General features: G+C 37.8%; 1 protein-coding gene across 1 annotated transcript in view; it reads right to left on the bottom strand.

Annotated features, from left to right (window-relative positions):
• Nucleotides 1-23,666, bottom strand: part of POF1B (POF1B actin binding protein) — a 46,038-nt gene that overhangs the window by 18,160 nt on the left and 4,212 nt on the right. The window contains exons 2-3 of the mRNA XM_048863128.2: nt 11,147-11,254; nt 7,045-7,245 (exon numbers count right to left, since the gene is read on the bottom strand). Of these exons, the coding sequence (XP_048719085.2) occupies nt 7,045-7,245; nt 11,147-11,254 (309 nt within the window). The remainder of the gene's footprint in view (nt 1-7,044; nt 7,246-11,146; nt 11,255-23,666) is intronic.

Here is a 23,666-nt window from a genome sequence, read left to right as displayed (position 1 = left end):
TCAACCTCAGAGATGCGGGTTTCTTTTTACATACACACAAATATTAACCTTAACGTGCTATGAAAAAACTTCTCTAACTTTTCAAAAATTCTCCATAGGTTCTGATTTCACTCATTACAATTGGCATGCTCTTATTTAACTCTATATACAAAAGCACAGCACGTTGAAACGGAAGTGGGAGGATCTGGAGGAGTAGGAGTGAAGGCACCAGTGGCTAGGGACAGGTAAATTCTCTCTAAAGCTGCAGATTAACAAGCAAGGGTTAACTTTCATTACTGTCCTAAAGAACTGTTTCATTTCCTGTATAATTCTAGTGAAAAACATGAGTCACCAGAATAAACTTCTTCCTTTTAAGTTTATCTCCCTCCCCTTGCTTTATCTGTTCCACACATCTTTGTCATGTTCCCTGCTCTTATATAATTTGTACTCTTTTTTTTCCCTACTCACCTTGAAGTTGCCTGAGCCACTTATCTGTTCTTGTTGAAGTGCTAATGCTGACTATGCATTATCATCACAGAATAAAACTATTATTATGTAATAGACCATTAAAACTAATTTTAATACCTACAAGAATATGTTAAAATCACTTTAAACTGGACATTTAAAATGAAATCAATGAAGGAGATTAAGAATGCAGGGAGTCACTCCATCCTTACTTCCTTAAATTCAGCCTTGGAATTATAAGCAACTCAGAACAAAGAGCACTCTTACAGCCCAGAAGGTAATAAAATGTCTTGCCACACAACAGGTGTTGGCCTACTTAAGCAGCCCTGGAGACCATTCAAACAAGGACTATTGCTCTTTTTTCTTTACAGTAAAATGAGTTAAAATATTCTGACCTTGTATGACTAAGATTGTGGTGCATTTTTAGGTTCTAAAAGTGAAAATCGGATTAAAAATTACTGAATGTTAGTTCTCTTTTCTTAAAACCGAGTAGGATCTCTATTGGATCACTACTAGAACGCATCTTGCCTTTCATTTTGTGGCTAGTTATTTCTTCTCATTTCAGCTTTCTGTTAACTAAAGCTCAAAAATCACACAAAGAACATCTGAGAATTTAACACCTATGCTGCATCAATGAATTGATTATGTTGAATCAAGATGTATAATATTGCATTAGAACTCCCTGAGTCCTGCCAGCAACGATACAGAAGCAGGAAGCCTGCCAAACAGTCAGTGGGGCAACTGGACAATCAAGGTGCTAAAGGAGCACTCAAGGAAGACAAGGCCATTCTGGAGAAGCTAAATGAATTCTTCACATCTGTCTTCACTGCAAAGGATACAAGGGAGATTCCCACACCAGTGTCACTCTTTTTGATAACAAATCTGAGGAACTGTCCTAGATGGGGATGTTGATAGAGGTGGTTTTGGAACAAATTGATAAACCAGTAATAAGTCACTAGGACCAGATGATATTCACCAAAGAGTTATGAAGGAACTCAAATATGAAATCACAGAACTACTAAATGTGGTATGTAACCTACCCCTTAAATCAGCCCCTGTACCAGATGCCTGGAGGATAGTTAATGTAATGCTGACTTTTAAAAAAGATTCCAGCGGTGATCCTAGCAACTACAGGTTGGTACGCCTAACTTCAATACCAGGCAAATTGGCTGAAACTATAGTAAATAACAATTATCAGACACATAGATGAACATGATACGTTGGGGGAAGAGTCAACACAGCTTTTGTAAAGGGAAATCATACCTGGCCAATCTATTAGAATTCTTTGAGGGGGCCAACAAATGTGGGCAAGGATGATCCAATGGATATATAGTGTACTTGGATGTTCAGAAAGCCTTTGACAAGGTCCCACCAAAGGCTCTTAAGCAAGGTAAGCAATCATGGGATAAGAGGGAAGGTCCTCTCATGGATCAGTAACTGATTAAAAGATAGAAAAAAAAGGATAGGAATAAATGATCAGTATTCAGAGTGGAGAGAGGTAAATAGTGGGAGCCCCCCAAGGATGTGTACTGGGACCAATGCTGTTCAACATATTCACAAATTATCTGGAAAAGGGGGTAAACAGTGAGGTGGCAAAGTTACTTGATATAGTTAAGTCCGAAGCTGACTGCAAAGAGTTACAAAGGGATCTCACAAAATTTGGTGACTGGGCAACAAAATGGCAGATGAAAGTCAGTGCTGACAAATGCAAAGTAATGCACATTGGAAACCATAATCCCAATTATACATATGATACATAAAATGAGGGGGTCTAAATTAGCTGTTACCATTCAAGAAAGAAATCATGCAGTTTCTCTAGATAGTGCTCTGAAAACATCGGCTCAGTGTGCAACAGCAATCTAAAAAAGGTGGAGTTTGGTGAAGACCGAGAGCCAGTATTTACACTGGGTTATACTAGTCTTTGGCCTTTACTGATTTTTCTCTGATTACTATTATATGTTGCTATGTTTTCTTTGCACCCTGTGCTCACTTACGGTTCGTATTGTAGTTCTGTAAGGGCCAAACCCTGGTCATGTTAAAATCAACTAGTGCTTTGCCACTAATTTTAGTAGGATAAGGGTTTGGGCATAAATGAATAAAATGTAATGTACTTTGCCTGTTGGATGTTTGCATTTGTTAACTGAGTTGCAGCTTGTTGCCTTTGCCAAATAGAGGCATTGGTTTTCGTGTCTCTGGCAGAACTGGTAAACAAGGTGAGGAGTAGGTAGATAGTCTCTTACCATACGTTGCCATCTTTTGCCAAATGAGTAACCATGGGAACACAAATGTTTCAGAAATTTCTGTGAAACAAAATTCTCTTTTGGTTTGCCACCTCAGTTTTATAAGATAATAAAAGTTACACTTAGCAGCTCCACCCCACTCTATGTCACCAAGGTGCTACACAAACATTAACTGACATTTAAATTACTGGAGAAAGGTACATTTTAATACTTTTAATCATTCTGATAGTGTGTCAAGGAATATGAATAATGAGTAGGGGCACCATAAAATGTCTAGTCCACGATTCATGTCTAGACATAGCTGCATTTCTTTGTCTAATTGTTACAGCCAAAGTTTTGAACAATAAGTAAAATTGTAATGGTGAAGCGAGACAGCGACTGCATTTGCTTAGTGGGTAGGATGAAGAATTACAACTTCAGCTTTATTATGTGTATATAAGTGTAGTTTGCTCTATAAGCAAAATCCAGAACCAAATCCACTTTATATATACAAGTAGTAAATAATTCCAACCTACTCTAAAAAATGCTGTCTGTTTAAAAATAGTGGTGGCTCATTTTGATTTTTACCAAATTTAGAAGATCTGTTGTCTAATCTTTCAGACTTACCTATTTGAAAAAAGGCCTCTCTTTGTTTTATGAAGAAAAAGGTATGATGGATGGGGAAAGAGAGAGAGAGCACGAACATAGGACCACAGACAGAACCTTAGAACCTGCAGCAATAGGAAAAATGTTAAGAAACTGTTCAGCCATAGCACTAGGTCTTATTCTTGTTTAAGAATTATAGTGATATTAGGCAACGTATCTTGAAAGCACAAAGAGTCCAGTCCTGTAAGATGAATGGAAGTTCAGGGCCCAATCCTATAGCTCTTACTCAACTGAGTACGGACAATGTCCTCAGCGGAAGTACTAATATAAATAAAGATTTCATAATCAAGTCCATAACTGCTCAGTGAGATGCTTTTTTTTTTTTTTTAAACGTACACACCCTATTATGTTACATACTTTTACAAGCCATGAGCCAAATCCTGATGGTCTTAACTCATGCAAGTAGTTCCACTAACTTCAATGGAAGTTGAAGTATAGAATAATACACCTTTCCTGTTGTATCAATGTATACACGATATTCTTATTTAAAAACAGAAACATAGAAATATATCCAAGGAGCTAACATTCAAGTCTAAACAGCAGCTCAGTTTGTGATTTGATCCTGGTTTGTGTCAAAAATACAAGATAATATTCTAAAATATAACCAAAAACAGAAATAATTTAGTCCTAAAACTTTAAAAAAAACTAAGATTTAAATTTATACTAAAAAACTCCTATTATCAGACCTAAATGCAACACTCTTATCTATGAATGGATGGTTCATCTCTTCAGAGTATTTTGTTTACTATATCTTGGGGAAATAATTCCAGAGAGTTCTCAGGTAGTGTATGAAACACAGATATCTCAAAAGTTGTTTCATTCCTTCTCTTTGCTCTGGGGTATTATAAATATAGTATATAATACTAACTCAAGAGTAAACAGAATCTGATCTCTGTTAAAACCGCTGGCATTTTAAAGAGATACGAGATATTACATTTTTAAAAATTAATTACTATACAAATTTGCCAACTAAGTCATAGAATATAATAGTGTACACTCCTCCACATTTAATTTTAAATGATAGAAACTTCTTTAGTACTTTCTGGAAGGGTGAAAAACAAATACTCTCAAAATGAGTACTATACCTTAATTTTAAAAAAGAACATGAAAAGAAAAGTATTCCAGCTATAAAGACCACTCCCACTTCTGTAGTGTTTTATTATTTTGTACCTTCAAATGTTTTTAGATGCTATATTTTTAGGGACAGGAACTGCTACATATATCATCCAGCAGAATCTTCTAAGGGATTAAAATTTTGCAGGCAGTCCAAAATAACCTCTGGTCAATTTTGAGTATTTCTCAAAAAAGGAAATGTGATACACAATGCTAAAATAATTGTAAAGGAAGTTGTAGAATTTATTAACTCCTTAATTATGTTGGAAGAGCATGTTTAACATAGTAAGTTTAGTACATGGTAATTTTTGCTACTAAATAAACAATTCAGTATTTCCACATTAATTTAACAATTTATTGGTAAGTGCAGACAGAAAGTAATCCTGATAGGGCACTATAGATATGCCTCCTTCATGGAGAACTTCTGACTGTTTTAGAAGTTGAGGATGAATTAATTTCTTGTTTATTCCTTTAGGCAAAATATTGATTTTAGAGGTATGACTGCATGATTGGTTAAAACCCCAAAAGGATAAACAGTGACTAAACCAACAAGTCAAACTTTGAGACACCTAAGTTGCAACAGAAGAATTATCAGTTAATAAATGAAAGATCTGATTTACAAACTAGAAAGATAAGTAGTAGTACACAGTACTAAATAAAAAGACACGTGTTTGGGAGTAATGTGATTTAAGGTGTGAAATATATATAATGAACAAAATAACTTTCTTAGAATCCATGTTCAAAAATTAAATGGTTGAAAGTCTAGAAATTTAGAGTTAAGTTATTTAAGTCTGCCCCTCTTATGCTTTATGGAACAGATGCATATTGTAGAGTTTTGTGAAGAAGGAAAGGGAGGGCACCTGACATATGTTGAGAGGATTTTCCAAATGGTATGGGAAAAGGTATGAAGTTGGCAGTGCAAGGGGACAAAGAACAGTCCCAAGGGGACAAAGAACAGTTCCAAGGGAAACTAAGTGAATGTTAGGAACCACTAGGAAAGGGACAGATAATAAAACAGAAAATATCACAATACCAATTTATAAACTGGTCACGCACACCTTGAATACTGCATGTATTTCTGGTCGCTTCATCTCAAAAAAGATATATTACAACTGGAAAAGTTACAGAGAAGGGCAACAAACACGACTGGGGAATGAAACAGCTTCCATATGAAGAGAGACTAAAAAAGACTAGGGCTGTTCAAGCTTAGAATAGAGATGACTAAGGGAGGATATGATAGAGGCCTATGAACTCATGAATGGTATGGAGAAAGTGCATAGGGAAGCATTATTTACCCCTTCACATAACACAAAAACTAAAGGTCACCCAATGAAATTAACAGGCAGCATGTTTAAAACAAACATAAGGAAGTTTTTCACACAATGCACAGTCAACTTGTGGAATCGTTGCCAGGTGATGTTGGACAAAGGCCAAACGTATAACTGGGTTAAAAAAAAAAAATAGATACATTCACGGAGCATATATCCAGCAATAGCAATTAGCCAAGGTGGTCAGAAATGCAACCTCATACTCCAGGTGTCCCTAAACCTCCAACTGCTAGCAGCTGGGACCGGATGACAGGGGATGGATCATACAAAATGGCCCTGTTCTGTTCATTCCTTCTGAAGCATCTGGCACTGGCCACTGTCAGAGACAGATACTGGGGTAGATAGACCACCGGTCTGACCCAACAAGGCTATGCTGAACAGCATGTGGAAGATAATGTATATATTGACCGTAGCTGTTAAAGAAAAATGAGTCTCTTTATTGGTTTCTCTGCAGGAGAGGATGATCAAGTGCGTACAGTCTCACTGATGAAGAAAAACTACGATCAATTCCTACCAGATGTTCAGAACCAAGTCAATCTACCTACCTTACGCCTGAATATAAAGAAGGATTCACCTATTGAGGCAGGATACATTTTCTAATCTTTTCTATTTTAGGCATACTACTGTACTCAAGGTCAAAGTTTTCAGCTGCTTCATGATGATTGTGTTCCTCCTGTAACTACCTATTGGCATATGCCAACATGGGGTTTTGCAAGTGCAATGGCAACACACAATTTTTCGGAGGCATTCACTCCACACACAATTGAAAAATTAGCCTCCAAATACCATAATCTGTATATTGAGAGGAAAGTATATATTTAAAATTCTCATCTCCATCTGCAGGTGACAGAATTATAAAGATGACAGACTTTGAAAACTGCTCTCTTGCTCAGATTCCAACCAAAACATGCCTCCATTTGGGCCCCTAGAAATTACAGGGTACCTGAAACAATGTTACAGCAGGACCCTTTCTAGGTCAGACTGTTGCCAGTTCTAACATTCTTAACCAAACATTTCACATACTGTGCTGAAAATACAAGAAAATGGGAAAGTTGAGATTTGCAGCAGTAATATCTATACATAAACATTTTGGCTCTTAATTTAACTTATTCTGAGCATCTTCAAAAAGGATATATAGAATGTAATCTCCACACTATATAATTTAAACTAAGCTCCCATGGACCGTTAGTTTAATTTCTCGGTAAAATGCTGTGCACCGTATACAATATTAATATGCTGTGAAAAGTAAAATACTAAACAGGAATTCTTCTTACCGGTTCGCAGCACTGGATTGTTACCCTCTGCACTGTGTTCGTTCCTCTTCCACCATCACTCACAGAGATTGAGCTTATTTCGCAGGGACTGCAACTTTGTGTTTCTCGGCATTGGTGGATGACTTGGGGCTGTTCAGATTGCTGGCATACATGGCTAACCTGGGATTGACTGGACGGGTGGGAAAACTGGTATTGTTTCTCCTTTAAAAAAAATACATAGGAAATTCAAGATTATTATAGAACCAGAGAACATTACTCTCCCTCGTACAAAGCCTCTGTATACATGAATAAAATGCATTCTTGCATGGGAAAACTCAAATGGTAGTTTATGTTGATCAGTTAGGCAAATATTTTAATTATATTATTGAAAATGCCACGAATAGATGCTTGTCATTTGGCATAGTACAACATTAACACATTAACAGTTGTTGCAGCTGTGCTGGCCCCAGTGTATTAGAGAAACAAGGAGGCAGTGTTGCCAACTCTCATGATTTTGTCGTGAGTCTCATGAGAATTACTGCTTTCCTTTAAGACCCAGCTTCTAGAGTCAAGTGGATATGTAATGATTTCAGCCTTCATTCTTAAAGAAAAAGTAAGTTTCTAGCTCTTGTGTCTGTGCAGAAAGCTTCAAAATGTGACCCCCTGTCCACCTTAAAGGTTCAAAAAGCAGAAGACAAATAAAAAGACCCACCACATCTATTATTTTTACATACTCGTGATTTTTGGTGAGCCTGACTCAAGATTTTTGAGCATTAGGGGTTGGCAAATATTGCAAGATGGGTGAGGTAATACCTTTTATTGGACCAACTTCTATTGATGAGAGAGAAACAAGCTTTTGAAAGTTTACACAGAGCTCTTCTTCAGGGCTGGGAAACACACTCAGTATGTATCACTGCTACATACAAGGTGGAACAGATGGTTTAGCATAAGAAGTTAACACATTTTTCAAGGGACCATTCAAGGTTAACAGGCCACTTCACCTTGAATGGTTCCTGGAAATGTGTGTTAACTACTTATGTTAAATAACCTGTTCCACCTTGTATTTAGCTGTGACATTCTGAAGTCTGGTCTACGCTACAGAGTTAGGTTGTCACCGAGCAGCTTACGCAACGTCTACACAGGCAACTGAATGACAAAACTTTTGTCTTTCAGAGGTGTTTAAAAAAAAAAAACCCTGGAAGACAAAAAAGTTTTGCTGCGACAAGCGCCAGTGTGAACAGCGCACTGTCAGCAGGAGTACTCTCCTGCCGACAACGCCAACGCTGCTCGTTGGGAGTGGAAGTTTTTTGTTGGCAGGAGTGCCGATGAACAGTGGCTACTAGGCACAACTTTTAGCTGTACGGCTGTAGCGACACAGCCATGTCGCGAAAAGCTGTGTAGGCGTAGACATAGCCTTAAATTTTGTTTCCGCTAACGTAACTGCCCCGCTACACCGACTTAATAACTCCACCCCCACAAGCGGCATAGAGTCAAGGTTGATGTCATTAGGTCCATGCAGTCTCAGCGTAGACATGCCATTTCACGAAATGGTACTTCCACTTGTTTTTTATATTTAGATTTAGATTCTATTACTATTCTAACATATGTTCCTTTGACATATCCTGTTATAGTCAAAAACACCGACGGTAGGAAATGAGATCAAGTTTGAAAGACATATTTCTTGGCTTTTTCACTGCAGCACAGTTTAGTAAGAAAAGTATTTGGAACTGAATTTAATCTGGAGATGGGTCAGTAAATTTGCTTCATGAATTTTCAAGTTTTGATTTTCACAGTGAACAATGCATAGTGACATCTGCAACATTTTTCACACATTATGCAGACTACATGATGCCACATCATTTATGTTTTTATAATGCAGGAAAAATGCAACTTTTTTTAATTTATCAAGCATATGAGAGTGACAAAGAAATTGTAAGTAATCTAGAAGCTAGTTTAGGCCATGACTCAACATAGCACTGCAGCATACACTTAAGTTCCATTGAAGTCAATATACTTCAGTGCTTTAAATAAATACATAAATAATTTAAATAAATAAATATTTCCACATATAATGCATTTTAAAGATCACCAGCCCTAGATTCTATGGTGGTTTGTTGTTTCTTAGTACTTAAAATGGAATATTTGAGTTGGTGAAATTTTTTTGTAAAATATTTTTTTTAAATGTCCAGTTTTTGTTTTCCTCTTTTTTTCTAGTTTTCCTCTTAAAGTATGACTTAAAAAAAAAAAAAAAAGTCCAGGCATTCCCTTCCCGTTTTCCACTCAAAACTTCTCCAACTTTGGAAAAGTTATGCAGGGAGAGGAGACCCTTTATACATAGTTTATTCTTCTGCATTCAGTGGCAGACAGAGGAGGAAGAAAACAAAAATCAAAAATTTCACAATTTTTTTTCCAGTTTTTGAACAAACCAAACATTTCATGTTTTAATTGTCATCTTGTTGCAAAGTTTTCTGAGGAAAATTAAATTAAACCTAATCAATAATTACATTTTTCAATGAAAAATAAGTTTTTGATCAAACCCCAAATTTTGGTGGTGAATTTTTTCAGTTGAAAATGTTCAACCAGCTCCATCACAATGTAATTAGCCAGAAACAGAGTAAAATTCCAAACAATACCTTTCCTTATAGTCTTGTTTTTCTAAAAGCCTGGGTAAATAGGACAACAAATTCATACAATTTGGAATTATTTCTAGAAGTCAGTGAGACAATCCCCATGCAAATGTAGTTACCAATGACAGTAAAGGTGCCACAGTCAGGGCTTGTTTACATTACCCACTGGATCGACGGGCAGCGATTGATCCAGCGAGGGTCGATTTACTGCGTCTAGTCTAGACAGGATAAATCAACCGCCAAGCACTCTCCCATCGACTCTGGTACTCCACCAGGGCGAGAGGCGCAGGCAGAGTCGACGGGAGAGCGTCAACCGTCAACTTACCGCAGTGAAGGCACCACGGTAAGTAGATCTACGTTCGTCAACTTCAGCTACGTTATTCACATAGCTGAAGTTGCGTAACTTAGATTGATCCACTCCCCAGTGTGGACCAGGCCTCAGGCTCAAAATTATAGTACTATCAAATAAAGAGGCACAGCAACTCTCAGCTTCAATTTAAAAGGAAGGTTTTGGGGAAAGTATAACTAACAGGCTGCACACTTCGTAGTTTCTGGAAGGCCAAGCTCACTGCAAACCCCAAGGGCTCCTTGCATTGCTCCTTCCCCCCCATAAGCTCCCGCCATGCCATCCCATCATCTCCCTCTATTTCATGGACTCCCTGCAATTCCCCTCAATGTCCTTCCTGCCATGGGTTCTGTGTGCTCACTCCATTCTTTCCTCCTCCAATACCAGGGACCCCACTCTCTCCTCCATGTCAGTTGCTGTGTGCGTTTTCTCCCCGCCCCCCATTCCCTCATTGGCAGGGGCTCTGTTTAGCCCTCATTCCATTTCCCCCTCCATGCCAGGAGTTCTGTGTGCCCCCCACTCCCTCCATTCCAGGGTCCCTTCACCCCCCGCTCTTCCATGATAAGAGCTCCCTGTAGGCACCCATTCCCCCCACCATCTGGAAGATAGGACATTCACTGGGTCAACATCTTAACTCTATACTGGGGTATTGTTATGATGGAAGGCATTAATGGGTGCCATCAACCAGTACTCAATACTCAAATATTGTTTGATCTATAGACAACCGCAAAGGTGCTTGAAATTGTAGATTGGCTAAAGAGAAGATAGGGGTTCCACGTGTACCCTATTTCTCCCCTTTTGATTTTCCCCAAAATAACAGGGTTCTGGACACAACATTCCCTAAAATTTTCAAACTGATCTGATGTGACATTCAAAAGTTATTGCGTTACATATTGACAGACATAGAAATGCCATCAAGTTGAGTGTAAGCCATTGCGAGCTTGGCCAATAGATGTTCCAAATCCTGCTCACCTTACTCATAAAAGAAATTCCATTGATTTCAAGTAAGGATTTAGCCCTTACATATACTAAAACAATTCTATCAGATTTGCTTTAATTTCCAAGAGAAGCAAAAACTTGAGAAAGTAGTAGAAAAGTGTTTGATTTTTTATATTATTTATATTAATCTGCTGTGCAAGAAAACATTTACCTGTTCAGGATTTAGCAGCTCATATTTTCTTATTGTCTTTTCATAGATAACATTATTCCCTGGGCAATAACTTTCTCCTCTCAGAAATGGAGACAATGGCTCCTGTAACTGTAAAGCATTAAAAAAAAAAAAAGTGTTAATATACAATCTTGTGGATATACCCCTCCTATTTAGAATTAGCACTATTCTGAATAAAAAGTGCTGGAGGGTTTTTTCAAATGAAAGGACAAGAGCAACATATTTAGGCATGATACGGTACTGTGTACATTGAAGTAGTAGTTGAGACACTAAAAGGTCATGTTAATTTTACATGGGGAACAAATATTTAATAATGAGCTCTGCAATATACTAGAGAAAGCCATAACACAATCAAATGTCTAGACGCTGAAGCTGAAAAAAATTTATACTGGAGGAAATAAGGCATACATTTTTAACAGTGAGAGTAATTAACCATTAGAACAGTTTACCAAGGATCCTGGAGGATCCTCCAGCACAGACAATTTTTAAATCAAGATTGGATGTTTTCCGAAAAGATCTACTCTAAGAATTATTTGGGAGAAGTTCTCTGGACTGTGTTATACAGGAGGTCTGACTAGATGATCACAATGGTCTCTTCTGGCCTTGGAATCCATAATTTGAGCTCCATAAGGAAGCAAGTTGAATCAATGGGGCTCAGCTTGTTTCCACTGAAGTCAACAAAAGACTCCCACTGACTTCTGTGAGCCTTGGATCAAGCCCTTAGAGAGTATACAAGATTGGGCTCATTATTATTGATAAACTACACAATGGCAGGCAGATTATAAAGTGCTAAATCAACTCTGTAGGAACTGACCTAAAACACATGTGTTAAGACGACCACAACTGTTCAGAGTAGACCAGAGCAGAGCACAGATATATAAGTAAGAGGAAGGAAACGAAATATAGCATAGTGACATATTGCCTCAGCAGAAGGAAGTCTGATTTTGGTTCCTTTGGATGGTCTCTTGAGATGCGAGCATTAATCCTCAGAGCAGCTTGGAGGGGGAGAGCAAGGCAGAAACAAAAGGCATAACTCAGATGGATCCAAGTATTGACAGGTCACTGGGTTTATCTATATAAACACCCACTCCATGGCAAGCTGGGGTGTAAATTTACCTCACACTAGCCTGATGCACACTAGCAGTCCATGCTCCACAGTGTGCTCTGATCTACCCCGCTACAAGTAGATCAGCATGTTGGAACTTTTAGTGCATGACAGCACGGTCCACATGGACAGCTAGCGTGTAGCAGGCTAACGCAAAGCAGATTTACCCCCCAAGTGTCTGTACAGGATATGTCTACACTGCAATGTAAGCCCAGGGTTAGCAGAATCTGAGTTAGCAGTCCCTGGGTTTGTTAATCTAGAGCTTGAGCGTCAACACTTATTTGACAGGTTTCAGAGTAACAGCCCTGTTAGTCTGTATTCGCAAAAAGAAAAGGAGGACTTGTGGCACCTCAGAGACTAACCAATTTATTTGAGCATAAGCTTTCGTGAGCTACTACAGCTCACATCCGATGAAGTGAGCTGTAGCTCACGAAAGCTTATGCTCAAATAAATTGGTTAGTCTCTAAGGTGCCACAAGTACTCCTTTTCTTTTTCCGAACACTTATTTGTAAACTCCAGGTTAGGAATTGTTGAACACGTGGCCCCAAACTAGAGCTCCAATTTCTACACTGCATTATGCAGGCCCGAGTCCAGCCACCCATATCCCAGACTTCCTAGCACCCTCCCAAAAGTGGCAACTCTAGCCCTTTGTGGTGCAGTGTGGGAAAACTTGGCTAGCCACAAAACTTGACTATCCAGAGAATAAAGAAAGTTTGCCTGTGGGATTGTGCAATACTTTTAGTGGCTTCCCAAAGCACGAGTACAAAAGGGCTTGAACTCTGGGTCCAAATTTGACTCAGATTCTCCACTCCCGTGGGATCCTGGGAGCTGGGTTAGTGCAATGGGTGTGTACGTGGAAGGTGGATTAGGCCTGAGCCTGAGTTCAAACCCTGGGCTTACACTGCAGTGAGTAAATTTGGGCACTCAACAAAAGGGCACTTTTGAAAATGTGAACCTATACAACTTGGCCAAAGTCATAACAAAATTCTATGCCAACGCCATTGATAGAACACAGATCTACAGTCCTAATCCAATGCTTTACCAACAAGATCTTCCTTCCTTTTCTGAGCTAATAAAAAAAATATGTTGGGGGTTCCCAGGCTTCTGGGCTAGCAACAATACTGTGTCCAGTATATTTTAAAGAACTGGCTGCAGAAGATACTGTTTCATATAAAGAAGCAGCATTTCTATGTCTGCAGCAGCCACATGAGAGCCAGCCACAGACATTCTTTATCCTAAGCACAACTCTTCCACATATTTAGGTTAAGCAGTACTTTAGAATGGTCTTTAAATAATGAAAATGGCTACATACATTGTGCTCGTGCTAAAACATCTAGGTCCTATTGCCACACTAGTGCACATCTGCTTTTACCCCCAACCACCAGTGATCGGTTTCATGCAGGTAATTAGGTTTATTTAGCATTATTGAACCTTGTGCACATTTCCCCACATTATAAAGAAGACTTGGGGGCGGGGCATACATCTGCTCGGCAAAATTAGAATGCTCAGTGCCAGCATTTTCTTTTTTTCAGTTCTTTCATTTGCATATAACACACCAATGGGGTTAGCCTCTGTGCCTTGTCTGCAAAATGGGGATAAGAATCAAAGCTTATGCAGACTTACCGGGACAGAGCCTTAGCTCGTGTAGATCAGTATAACTCCACTGAACTCAACAGAGCTGCACCAATTTATACCAGCTGAAGATATGACCCATAACGTACGCTCATCTCTACAAATGAAAAGCACTGTAATTACATTATTTTCTCTTCTCAGTGCTTCCCTTCTGAGATGAGAAGCAAAGAAAATCTGTATTTTATTTAAATAGTGAAATGATTGAAATTTAAGAATTGCCAGACCAGATCAGACCACTAGACCACCTACCCCAATATCCCATACCTGACAGCACCAAGTGCTTCAGAGGATAGTGCAATGACAACTGTGAAATCAGATGTTCCTGGGAGAAGTTTCTCCTTTTAATTCGATCATTTTCATTCTCTAAATTCTATAATTTAAAAAAAAAAATTCCTACCAATTGTGTTTGCTTTCATTTGGCAAGTATTTGTTTCCACTTCTTCTTCTACTGTAGCATCCACCTAAATTGACAACTTAAATTCCATGTGTGCACCAGCAACATTAACAACATCCAGGACAGAGCTACAGCCCAAACCTACATTCCTCAAGTAGAGAGACAAGGTGGGTGAGGGAATATATTTTATTGGACCAATTTCCATTGTTGAGAGAGAGAAAGAAGCTTTCGAGCTACACAGTGTTCCAAACCGCATGAAGAGCTCTGTGTAAGCTCAAAAGCTTGTCTCTCTCACCAGCAGAAGCTGATCCAATAAAAGATATTACCTCATGCATCTTGTCTCTCTTAATATCATGATACGAACATGGCTGCACCACCGTATTCCTCAAGTAAGCAGAATTCCCACTGAGGTCAGTTTGAAGATTGGGTCTTTTGTTTGTTAATGGTTATAGAGCAGCAGGAACAACTCACAGGTAATAGTCACTTCCTCCCCAAACAACTCAGCAACGCCAGGAAGATCTTTGTTGCTGTTATCAAAATTTTAAATCAAGGGGACATTCATCACTGGATAAGAGCAATTCCAAAATAGGTCAGATATCCAATTTGGAACTGCCCCATCTGTGTTACACTGTAATAAGCAGCCTGCAGCAGTTTTTCAATCCTCCTCCTAAAAGAGTGAATCATAACACCAGGAAAAAGAAATCAAAGTAGAAAAGACTCTACTCTACCTAAGCATCAATTATAGTAATAAAAGAATGTCAAAGTTAGGAGTACTGTTGAAGATTTGTCATAGTCTTGATCACATTTTCTCACCTTTGCATAATTAGGGCCTGATCCTGCAAACTTTCATCATGTAAGTAATCCTATTGAAGTAAAAAGGACTCCTTATATGAGTAAACGACATTCAAAAGAAAAGATGATGTATAGCTTATAAAGCATAACCATGTTTCTAAATTATCCTAATTTTTAAAGGCTCTGGACTATAAACTGAAACACCTACAAATTAATATGTGATTGATTTCTTCACACAAATTTCACTTCCCAAAGACTGCACTTTATAGATATAGAGTTTTGTTTCTCAGTCTTTGGCTCAAAATAATTACTTAGAGCTTCTTTTTTGTTGTGTGTTTTCACAGAACCCTGCGCAAGGAATCCTGGTCCACTCCTAGGCACTGTGGTAATACAAATAAACAATCGGGAAAAGCTTTTTGTTTTTTTTTTTATTCAGAGGTAAATACTGTAGTATGGGGCATTGAAAAATGTATCCTTTTAAGAAACTGGATTATATTTAAAGTAAATAATCTGTTAAAGAGACTTACAAACCTGCCTAAACTAAATCCACTGCCTCAGGGCTTTGGAATACATAACTCATGCTATTAAGCTCTCTCGCTTGTAACCAGACATGCCAAACCCGCAAAAAAAAAAAACACAGAAACTGGGCTTCTTTTTGGCTTAATTGGCTTGTGAGTTGCTTGTTGGATAGTTTTTGGCTTGTAGCTTGTTGGGCTTGTAGCTTGTTGCTTTTTTTTTTTTTTAAATCAGCTCCTGGCAAGCAGGGGCAAGGGGGGGAGAGAGTCAGGGGTGCAGAGCAGGCCCATCACAGATCCCCGGGGGATCTAGTCACATAGAGTGTTGGAGTTCTTAGGGATTGGCTTGTTTTGGCCTTGTTTTGAAATGGGACTAGCTTGATTTTTTTACTTATTGTGGAAGTCAGGGTGCTTATTTACCACATGAAAGTTGGGAGCAGTGGTTGTAACTTGTAAAACTATTTTACTCTAGTAAAAAGTACTAAAGTACTCTCATAGGTTTAAAGACCAGGAGACTATTAAGGTAGAATACATTTCTCATCTTTTAAGATTTAAGGAAAGATTCTAAACTCTATGTAGAATAATATACTTAGAGCTCAGGGGGATGTTTTACTTCCACAAATCGATGTTCACTTTCAGGATACATAGACTCTGTTTTTTACCTCAAAGCATGTACCCAGTTACACCCATTTAAATTCATAGCAATGCCACTGACTTAAACGTGGTTACGCTGGCCCAATCACCTCCTCAGACAGCCTGAAGGAGGGGACAAAATGAGAAGTCTCCGCTGAGGTTCTGCTTGTTGAAATTGCTCCTCACTTGTTCTGTCAGAGAGGTGGCATTTGCCTGCACTTCTCCCCACACCTGCAGAACAGGCTGGAGTCACACAAAAACCCTGTGCTTCCACACCAGCTTCAACTCCCCAGCAAAAGCTCATCGTTCCCTGACACTGCAGCTCCAGCGGGGCTGTGTTGCCAGGATTTCTGCAGCCAGCAGCTGCTCCCAGAACCCTCTACTCTCAAAGAGTGATTCCCATCATAGGACAGTGGATGCGGGGAGGGAAATATGTAACACAGCCTCAGGTTATATTACATTTCCACTTGAAACTCAAGTTGGTGAGTAGGGGTAAAATGATGTACATCTTCCCCTCAGCTCTCCTCTTCCTACAATGTACCAAGGAAAACCTTCTGCAGTGCCAGGGGGCAACTGAATTCCTTTCTTGCAAGAGATAGAGGTCAGCATGGAGAACATCCCATTGTTGGACAAATTTCAGTGACAAGATTAGGCCTTGGATTTACACCAAGGCAACAAAGCAGATTTGGGCCCCATACTATTAAATTTAGGAGGACAAATTTAAACATGAACTGGCAAGCAGAAAAGATTGTGGCTTTGACCTCTAAGATTTATTTAATATGTGTTAAGGTGACTTCATGGGGTTTTGTTTTGTTTCGGTTTTCTCTCCATTATAATTATTTCATTGAACTACTCAGCCAAGGAAATTTGTTGTAATGAGATTCACATCTGGTTTAACAGACTGTAAAAAATCCCTCTATAAACAGACAGATAAATTGTGGAATAGGAACCAGTATTGAATTCTGTACTGTTTCGTCTAAATTCTTGAATATGGGGTCTTGAATATGGGACTAATTCACAGGATTAAGTGCAATTTTCCATCTGAATGTAGGTTGCAGACTCACACCTTTAATTAAGAAATGATAGGAGTAGATCTCCACACTAATGTGGTGAATGTGTAATGACACCAGAGCACCACTGGTTCAGATAAAAATAAAAAACTATGAAGAATATATACAAGGCAAGCAAAACGTATCTGAAGGCTATCTTAAATACAAATATTGCCATTCTAAAACAATATTAAAAAATCAGAAATAAGAACTCCAGCAACAGATTGGTTAGCGGAATTTATAAATGACCTAACAGTTTGCAAATACAATAGTTAATTTATCACTATAGAATATGATCCAAGAAATAAAATCATGACAGATAAGAACTCTACCTCTGAACAGAGATAAACTAGATTCTGTAAATTGGGGTAAATTATAACTCTGTAGCCTTCAGTAGAGTTACTCTTGTTTACAACCAATGCAAACTGAGAATAGAATTCATCCCGCTATCCAGAGAACCAAGAAAGAACACTCAGAAGAGATCATGAAAAGTAAAAGAAAAACCTGTTATAAGCATCAGACTGTGAGATTGCCTATAAATGAACAAGACTTACAATTTATCTTTTCTTTTTTTTAAATAATCTGGTTCTCTAATTGTCACTCCTCCTCCTGCATGTTAATCTACTAAATTTGGGAATTGGGAGGAGGGGGGTTAATGTTTTGGCTCTTGGTCCCAAAACAGACAGATCATAGCATTGGCTAATATTCACTGGCATCAGTGGGAGTTGAGGGTGCTCAGCATCTCAGTGGATCTTGACCCTGCAAACCTTCACTCACTCAAGTACGAACTCTTCACATGAGTTTTCAATTTGCCTTGAAAGACTCCTCTCAGATAACCTCACTGAAGTCAATGGAATTATTCCAGATATACCCTGATCTGACACAGAGTAGCATTTGGCCCACAATCTCAAACAGAAAAGAGTAAATCAAAGGCTAGATACAGCAAAAAAAAAAAATACTAAGAACAACATATTAATAAAGTAGCTGCTTTCATCTGTGACGAGGCAATACAGACAAATAGATCATAAAAGACATTATCCATTTCCAAATTTTCTTACTCTATAATGTAATCAAAGTATACATAAGAATAATCATAGTGGAAAACACTGATTCACTGATAGAGTAAATGCTATACGAAATGTTTGATTCACACACACACACACACACACACAGAGTGTATCTTTTATGGCTTTCATGTACATATAGAATCTATCCAGAAGTAATTTTTTAAAAAGTATCACACAAGAGAATTCTCTTGGCCAATCAGCAGTAGCAAACAATATAATATTTCTATATCACTTTATCTGAGAACTCAATTAAGGTTCAGAAATCAATGTGAAGTAGGTATACCTATGGGATAACTGGATAAACTGAGATATGCAGAAATTAAGCAATCTGCATAAAGTCAATAGGAGAGTCAAGAATAGGGCTCAAGAGTTCTTAGTTCTAGTCCCCTGCATTTCCCATTGGACAACTCAGCCTCCCAAAGAATTATAGACTTCCAATGTAGGGGACTGAACAAACATTAAATTCCACCTACTCTCCCTGTCACTCTTAATACTCCTTCCAAAATTCTTGCCAACCACTTCTTTTGTTTCTTTCATCTACTTCCAACTACACGTCTTCTCACTTGCTGACACTTGAGCTTGAGAAACCTCCTAAATTAAATTAATGTTTATTAAACATCCTCCCTCTCCACCTTCCAAAAGTTTACAACCAGTATTCCAGCTACAGAAACCACAACTCACTCCATGTCTGACCTTTTTGTGCCTTTAGAGCCTGATTCACCAAACATTTAAGCACAGGCTTAATTTTAGGAACATGTTTTCTAATACGTCTACAATACTACATGGAGAAACAACGTGGGTGAGGTAGTATCTTTTATTGGACCAACCTCTAAAAAATACCACCTTACCTCTCTAATATCCCGGGACTGACACGGCTACAACTACACTGCGTAGTAAAGTACTACATATTAATTAATGCTTAACATTTTCATCTCTAGATTTCAATGCACATTACCAGTTTGGGCATACATCTCCACTTTACAGACAGGGTCACTGAAGCACAGAGAATTTAGCTGAAATGCCTACGATCACAAAGCACAGTCAGTGGTAGAGGCAGAAGGGGAACTCTTGCCTCTTAATTCTCAGCACAGAATTCTGTCTAAATGCCATTTGTAAAGCTGTGACAAGCAGGGTTAATACTTGCTTGTCAAAGTTTTCCTTAAATTTGTTCAGGTTTAAAATTTTCATTCCATAAACTGGAACTAAAGACACAAAAAGGAATTTTATTTGCTCGATGGTTATTTAAAAAAAAAAAAAAAAAACACCACACACACACCCCTCTCACAGGCCTGATTTTGAAAAAAGTTAGCTTAAACAATTATATATTTAATATGCTCACAACTTATCACCACTAGTAATGGAAACTAGATAATTGTGCACAAAAAATTAATTATAATAGTTTGTACAGGCAATAACCCAATTTGAATGCATAATCAAAGTAAGTGCATGCACAAATGAGGCACATAGCAGTGAGCACATTGTGTGTGAAAATCTGCACATTCACTTATCTGAAAATACAGCCCTATAGCAGGATATTGTACTATGAAGACAGGGATTTTACAAATGTTTACCTGTTGAAACACATATTATTACTGAGTTTTATACCCTTTTGTTCAGTCTTAAATAATTTTTCAAGGTCATACCAAATTCAATTTTTGAAAAGTCATTCACATTGTAGCAGTCTATGAAAAACTGCAGATGCCACAAAAATAAAGTTTTCCTCAGCTTCCATGAAGCAAAACACTGGAGACTCAAAGGGAAAAGTCCTCCAGAGAGCATAACAGGGATGAAATCAATAGAGTGCTACAGAAATTTCCCAGCAATCCTAAATAATTTAATAGAGAATGATATCATTTTATTTTTTTTAGAAAAGGGGGGGGTAACCAATAATCTATAAACTATCCTGTAGCAGGATATATTTTCTATTAAAAATTCTAAATTCTATATGATGGTTCAGAAAGCCTATACAAAGTCTATCACTTTCCATCTGGTAAAGTACTTTTCTGTAAGGTCATTTTTTAACTGAAACAGACACATAGGTATTAAAATAGTTTAAAAGTTAACATGATTATGGTTAAGAGATATATCCAAGAACACCAAATATCTATCTAATATCCTAGATACATTACTTTAAAAAGTTATTTTAACATTATACAAATAAATCAAATTTGACAATTATTGTACTGCAGAATTATGGAGAGGAATGCGTGCCACTACAGTTTAAGTGTTGTTAGTGTTTCTATTACAAACCATAGATGAGGCCTAATCCAGTTCCTACTGATCCCATTAATATTCCACCTATTGCAAAACTTGATCATCCATCAAGTTACTGAGTCCAGGAACATCATTCTTCTATCCACCTTTGAAAACATGATTTGAGATGTTTTAAAGTTAAATGAACATTACAAACAACATGCTCAACTCAAATGCATCTTTAAGGCTTTGATATGTAAGTGAAATTTGCCAAATTTAGTTAATGTTGTGTAAACAATTTTAAATCTCTAAAATACTGAAGTTGAAATTACCTTTACAGACACTTGTGTAATTTTTATAAGGACTGTACTGTCAGCTTGCATCCTATTTATACTTCTCCTATTTGAGACACAGAATTAGATTCTGAGGCCAGAAAGGTACACTGTAATGGTCTGATTTCCTGCATAATGCAGTCATCGAAATTCCCAAAAATAGAGCATATCTTTTTTTAAAAACATCTAATGCGGATTTAAAAATTGCCAGTAATGGAGAATCCACCACAACCCTTAGTAAATTGTTCCAAAGGTTAATTACCTGCACAGTCATAAAAAGTATGCCTTATTTCCAGTCTGAATTTGTCTAGCTTCAACTTCCTGCCACTGGATACTGTCATACTTTTGTCTGCTAGATTGAAGAACCCATTATCAAATATTTGTTCCTCATGTAGGTACTTAAAGACTGGGATCAAGTCACCACTTCACCTTCTCTCTTTCTTAAACCGAGCAGATTGGAGTCTATCCCTATAAGGTATGTTTCCATTCCTTTAATCATTCTCATGGCTCTTTTCTGAGCACTCTCCAAAAACATCCTTCTTGAATTCTTGACACCAAGAACTGAACACAGTATTCCAGCAGCAACCATTCCACTACCAACTACAAAGATAATATAATTGCTATACTCCTATTTGAGATTCCCCTGTTTATGTAGCCAAGGATTGCATGATAGCCCTTTTGGCCAGTGTCACACTGGGAGCTATTCACCCTGATCACCAGGTCTTTTTCAGAGTTACTACTTCCCAGGACAGAGCCCCCTATCCTGTAAGTATGGCCTAAATTCTCTCTTCCTACATGTATAACTTTACATTTAGCTGTATTAAAACATAGTTTGTGTTTTGCTAGGGTCTATTGAGCATAATACGGTATTTTAGAAACCTATTTAAATATGCACCAGACGTGCCTATGTATCAGGTGCAAATAAATTTGCCAACCCTACAGGATTGGCCTGGAGTCTCCAGAAATTAAAGATTAAACTTTAATTAAAGATTATGTCATGTGATGAAATCTCCAGAAATACATCCAATCAAAATTGGCAACCATAGGTGCAAAGGGCCATTCGAGCAGCCAGGGACTGTCAGAGCAGGAGGGTTCTCCATACACACCACCTCCTTTTCTTAGCTATGCCCCCTAACACCAAAGGCTATAAAGGGAGGAATCCCCTATGCAAGAGGAAGCTTCAGCTAGCTGCTTAAACTGGATTTAACTCTGCTTTGCACTGTCAGGAGTGACAGAAAGCAGACCTGAAGAGGGCAGGCTCTGACCCAACAAGTTCACATTTAGGCAATCCTAGATCTATTCTCTTGTACCCAAACAAGTTATTTACACTTTTGGATAAATAGGCACCTACTTTAGCTTTAACTTATGCATTTGATAGCTTACTAGGTAAAAAATTAATCAGTAAAAATTGAACTATTCTATATTTCCCTAGGGACATGTTTTCTAAATTTAAGGACTGACACTATGATTGGCAAAAGGGTAACCTGAACATTTTTGACCAGATTCTGCCAACACTGATGCACGCAAGTAATTTCATTCATGGATGTAGTCCCACTGAAGTTACTCAAATACTGTACTGTACATCTGTGTTTGTGAGATTGGGCTTTTACACATGTATTTAGTTAACCCACATAGTCAAATATTTGGTGCAAAAATCCTGTGAGAATTTATTTGCAACACTATTTATAAACATAATCTGAAATATTCCATCCAATCCATCTCCAATATTCATGGCTAAATATTTACCTGCACACCATGGATATGCTATGATTTTGTTGTGAATAATTATAAAAGATATGATTCTGTGGGATAGGAAGCAGTCTGTAGCAAACTGACTGCATTTGCTAAAGATTAGGCTGCCTCTGGAACTGGCCTAATATATATTCAGATTGAAATCACTTTACAACATATACATGGTGAGGCAGCTAAAATTTGTCAGTTCTTACACATCCCAATCTAAACTATTTGTGAAATACCGGTCAATGAGCGGGCAACTTATGAAGAGGGGCCCTCTTTATTTTAAACTAAAATCCTATTTAGATTAATCCTATGCTCCAAATGGAAAATTGTTCATCTGCTATGAGTTCTATGACAACAGAAGGATTACAACCAGAAGTTACCCAGAAAAAAAAACTAACGTTAATTTTCTAAGCACTGAAATCTTTTTTTCCATCACTCCTAGAATCACACTTGCGTTATTCTTACCCATGAATAAAATGAAATAAGGTAGAATAAAAAAAAAAAATCAATCACATGCATGCTGTATCTATGTTATGAGATTATGCACAGGCATAAACAGATACTTCAGATAATTGCCACACTTCATACCAGACCATCCTGATCCTGCAACACTTGCTCAGGAAAAGCTCACGCTAAAGTCAATGTTTTGCCTGAGTAAAGTCTGTAAGATCAGGTCCAAAGACTTTTAGCTCAAACACAAATCTACAAATTCGTTAAAAATGAGATGTGTATCCCAATGCCATAAACATTCTGAACAGGATGACATCTAAAATTCTTTTGAAACTCAAATATTAGTAAAATTATCCAGGAAGGTGTGAGCACACTCATTCATTCACGCAGAGCTGAGGGTAATCAGCATTATATACACATTCACATCCATTGTTGGTAAAATGCCCTGTTTTCCAGAGTTTACAAAAGCCCTATCCCACAGCAATGACAGATATTATACTAAGTGAAATCACAATAGATAGATTAAACAATCCACAATAAGAAGTTACACAAACAGAACAAATTCACAACAGGGAAGACATTTCACTTTTAGTAACATCT

This window comes from Caretta caretta, chromosome 9 (assembly GCF_965140235.1).
Source record: "Caretta caretta isolate rCarCar2 chromosome 9, rCarCar1.hap1, whole genome shotgun sequence".
Lineage (NCBI taxonomy): Eukaryota > Metazoa > Chordata > Testudines > Cheloniidae > Caretta > Caretta caretta.
This window is presented reverse-complemented; position numbering and strand designations above follow the sequence as displayed.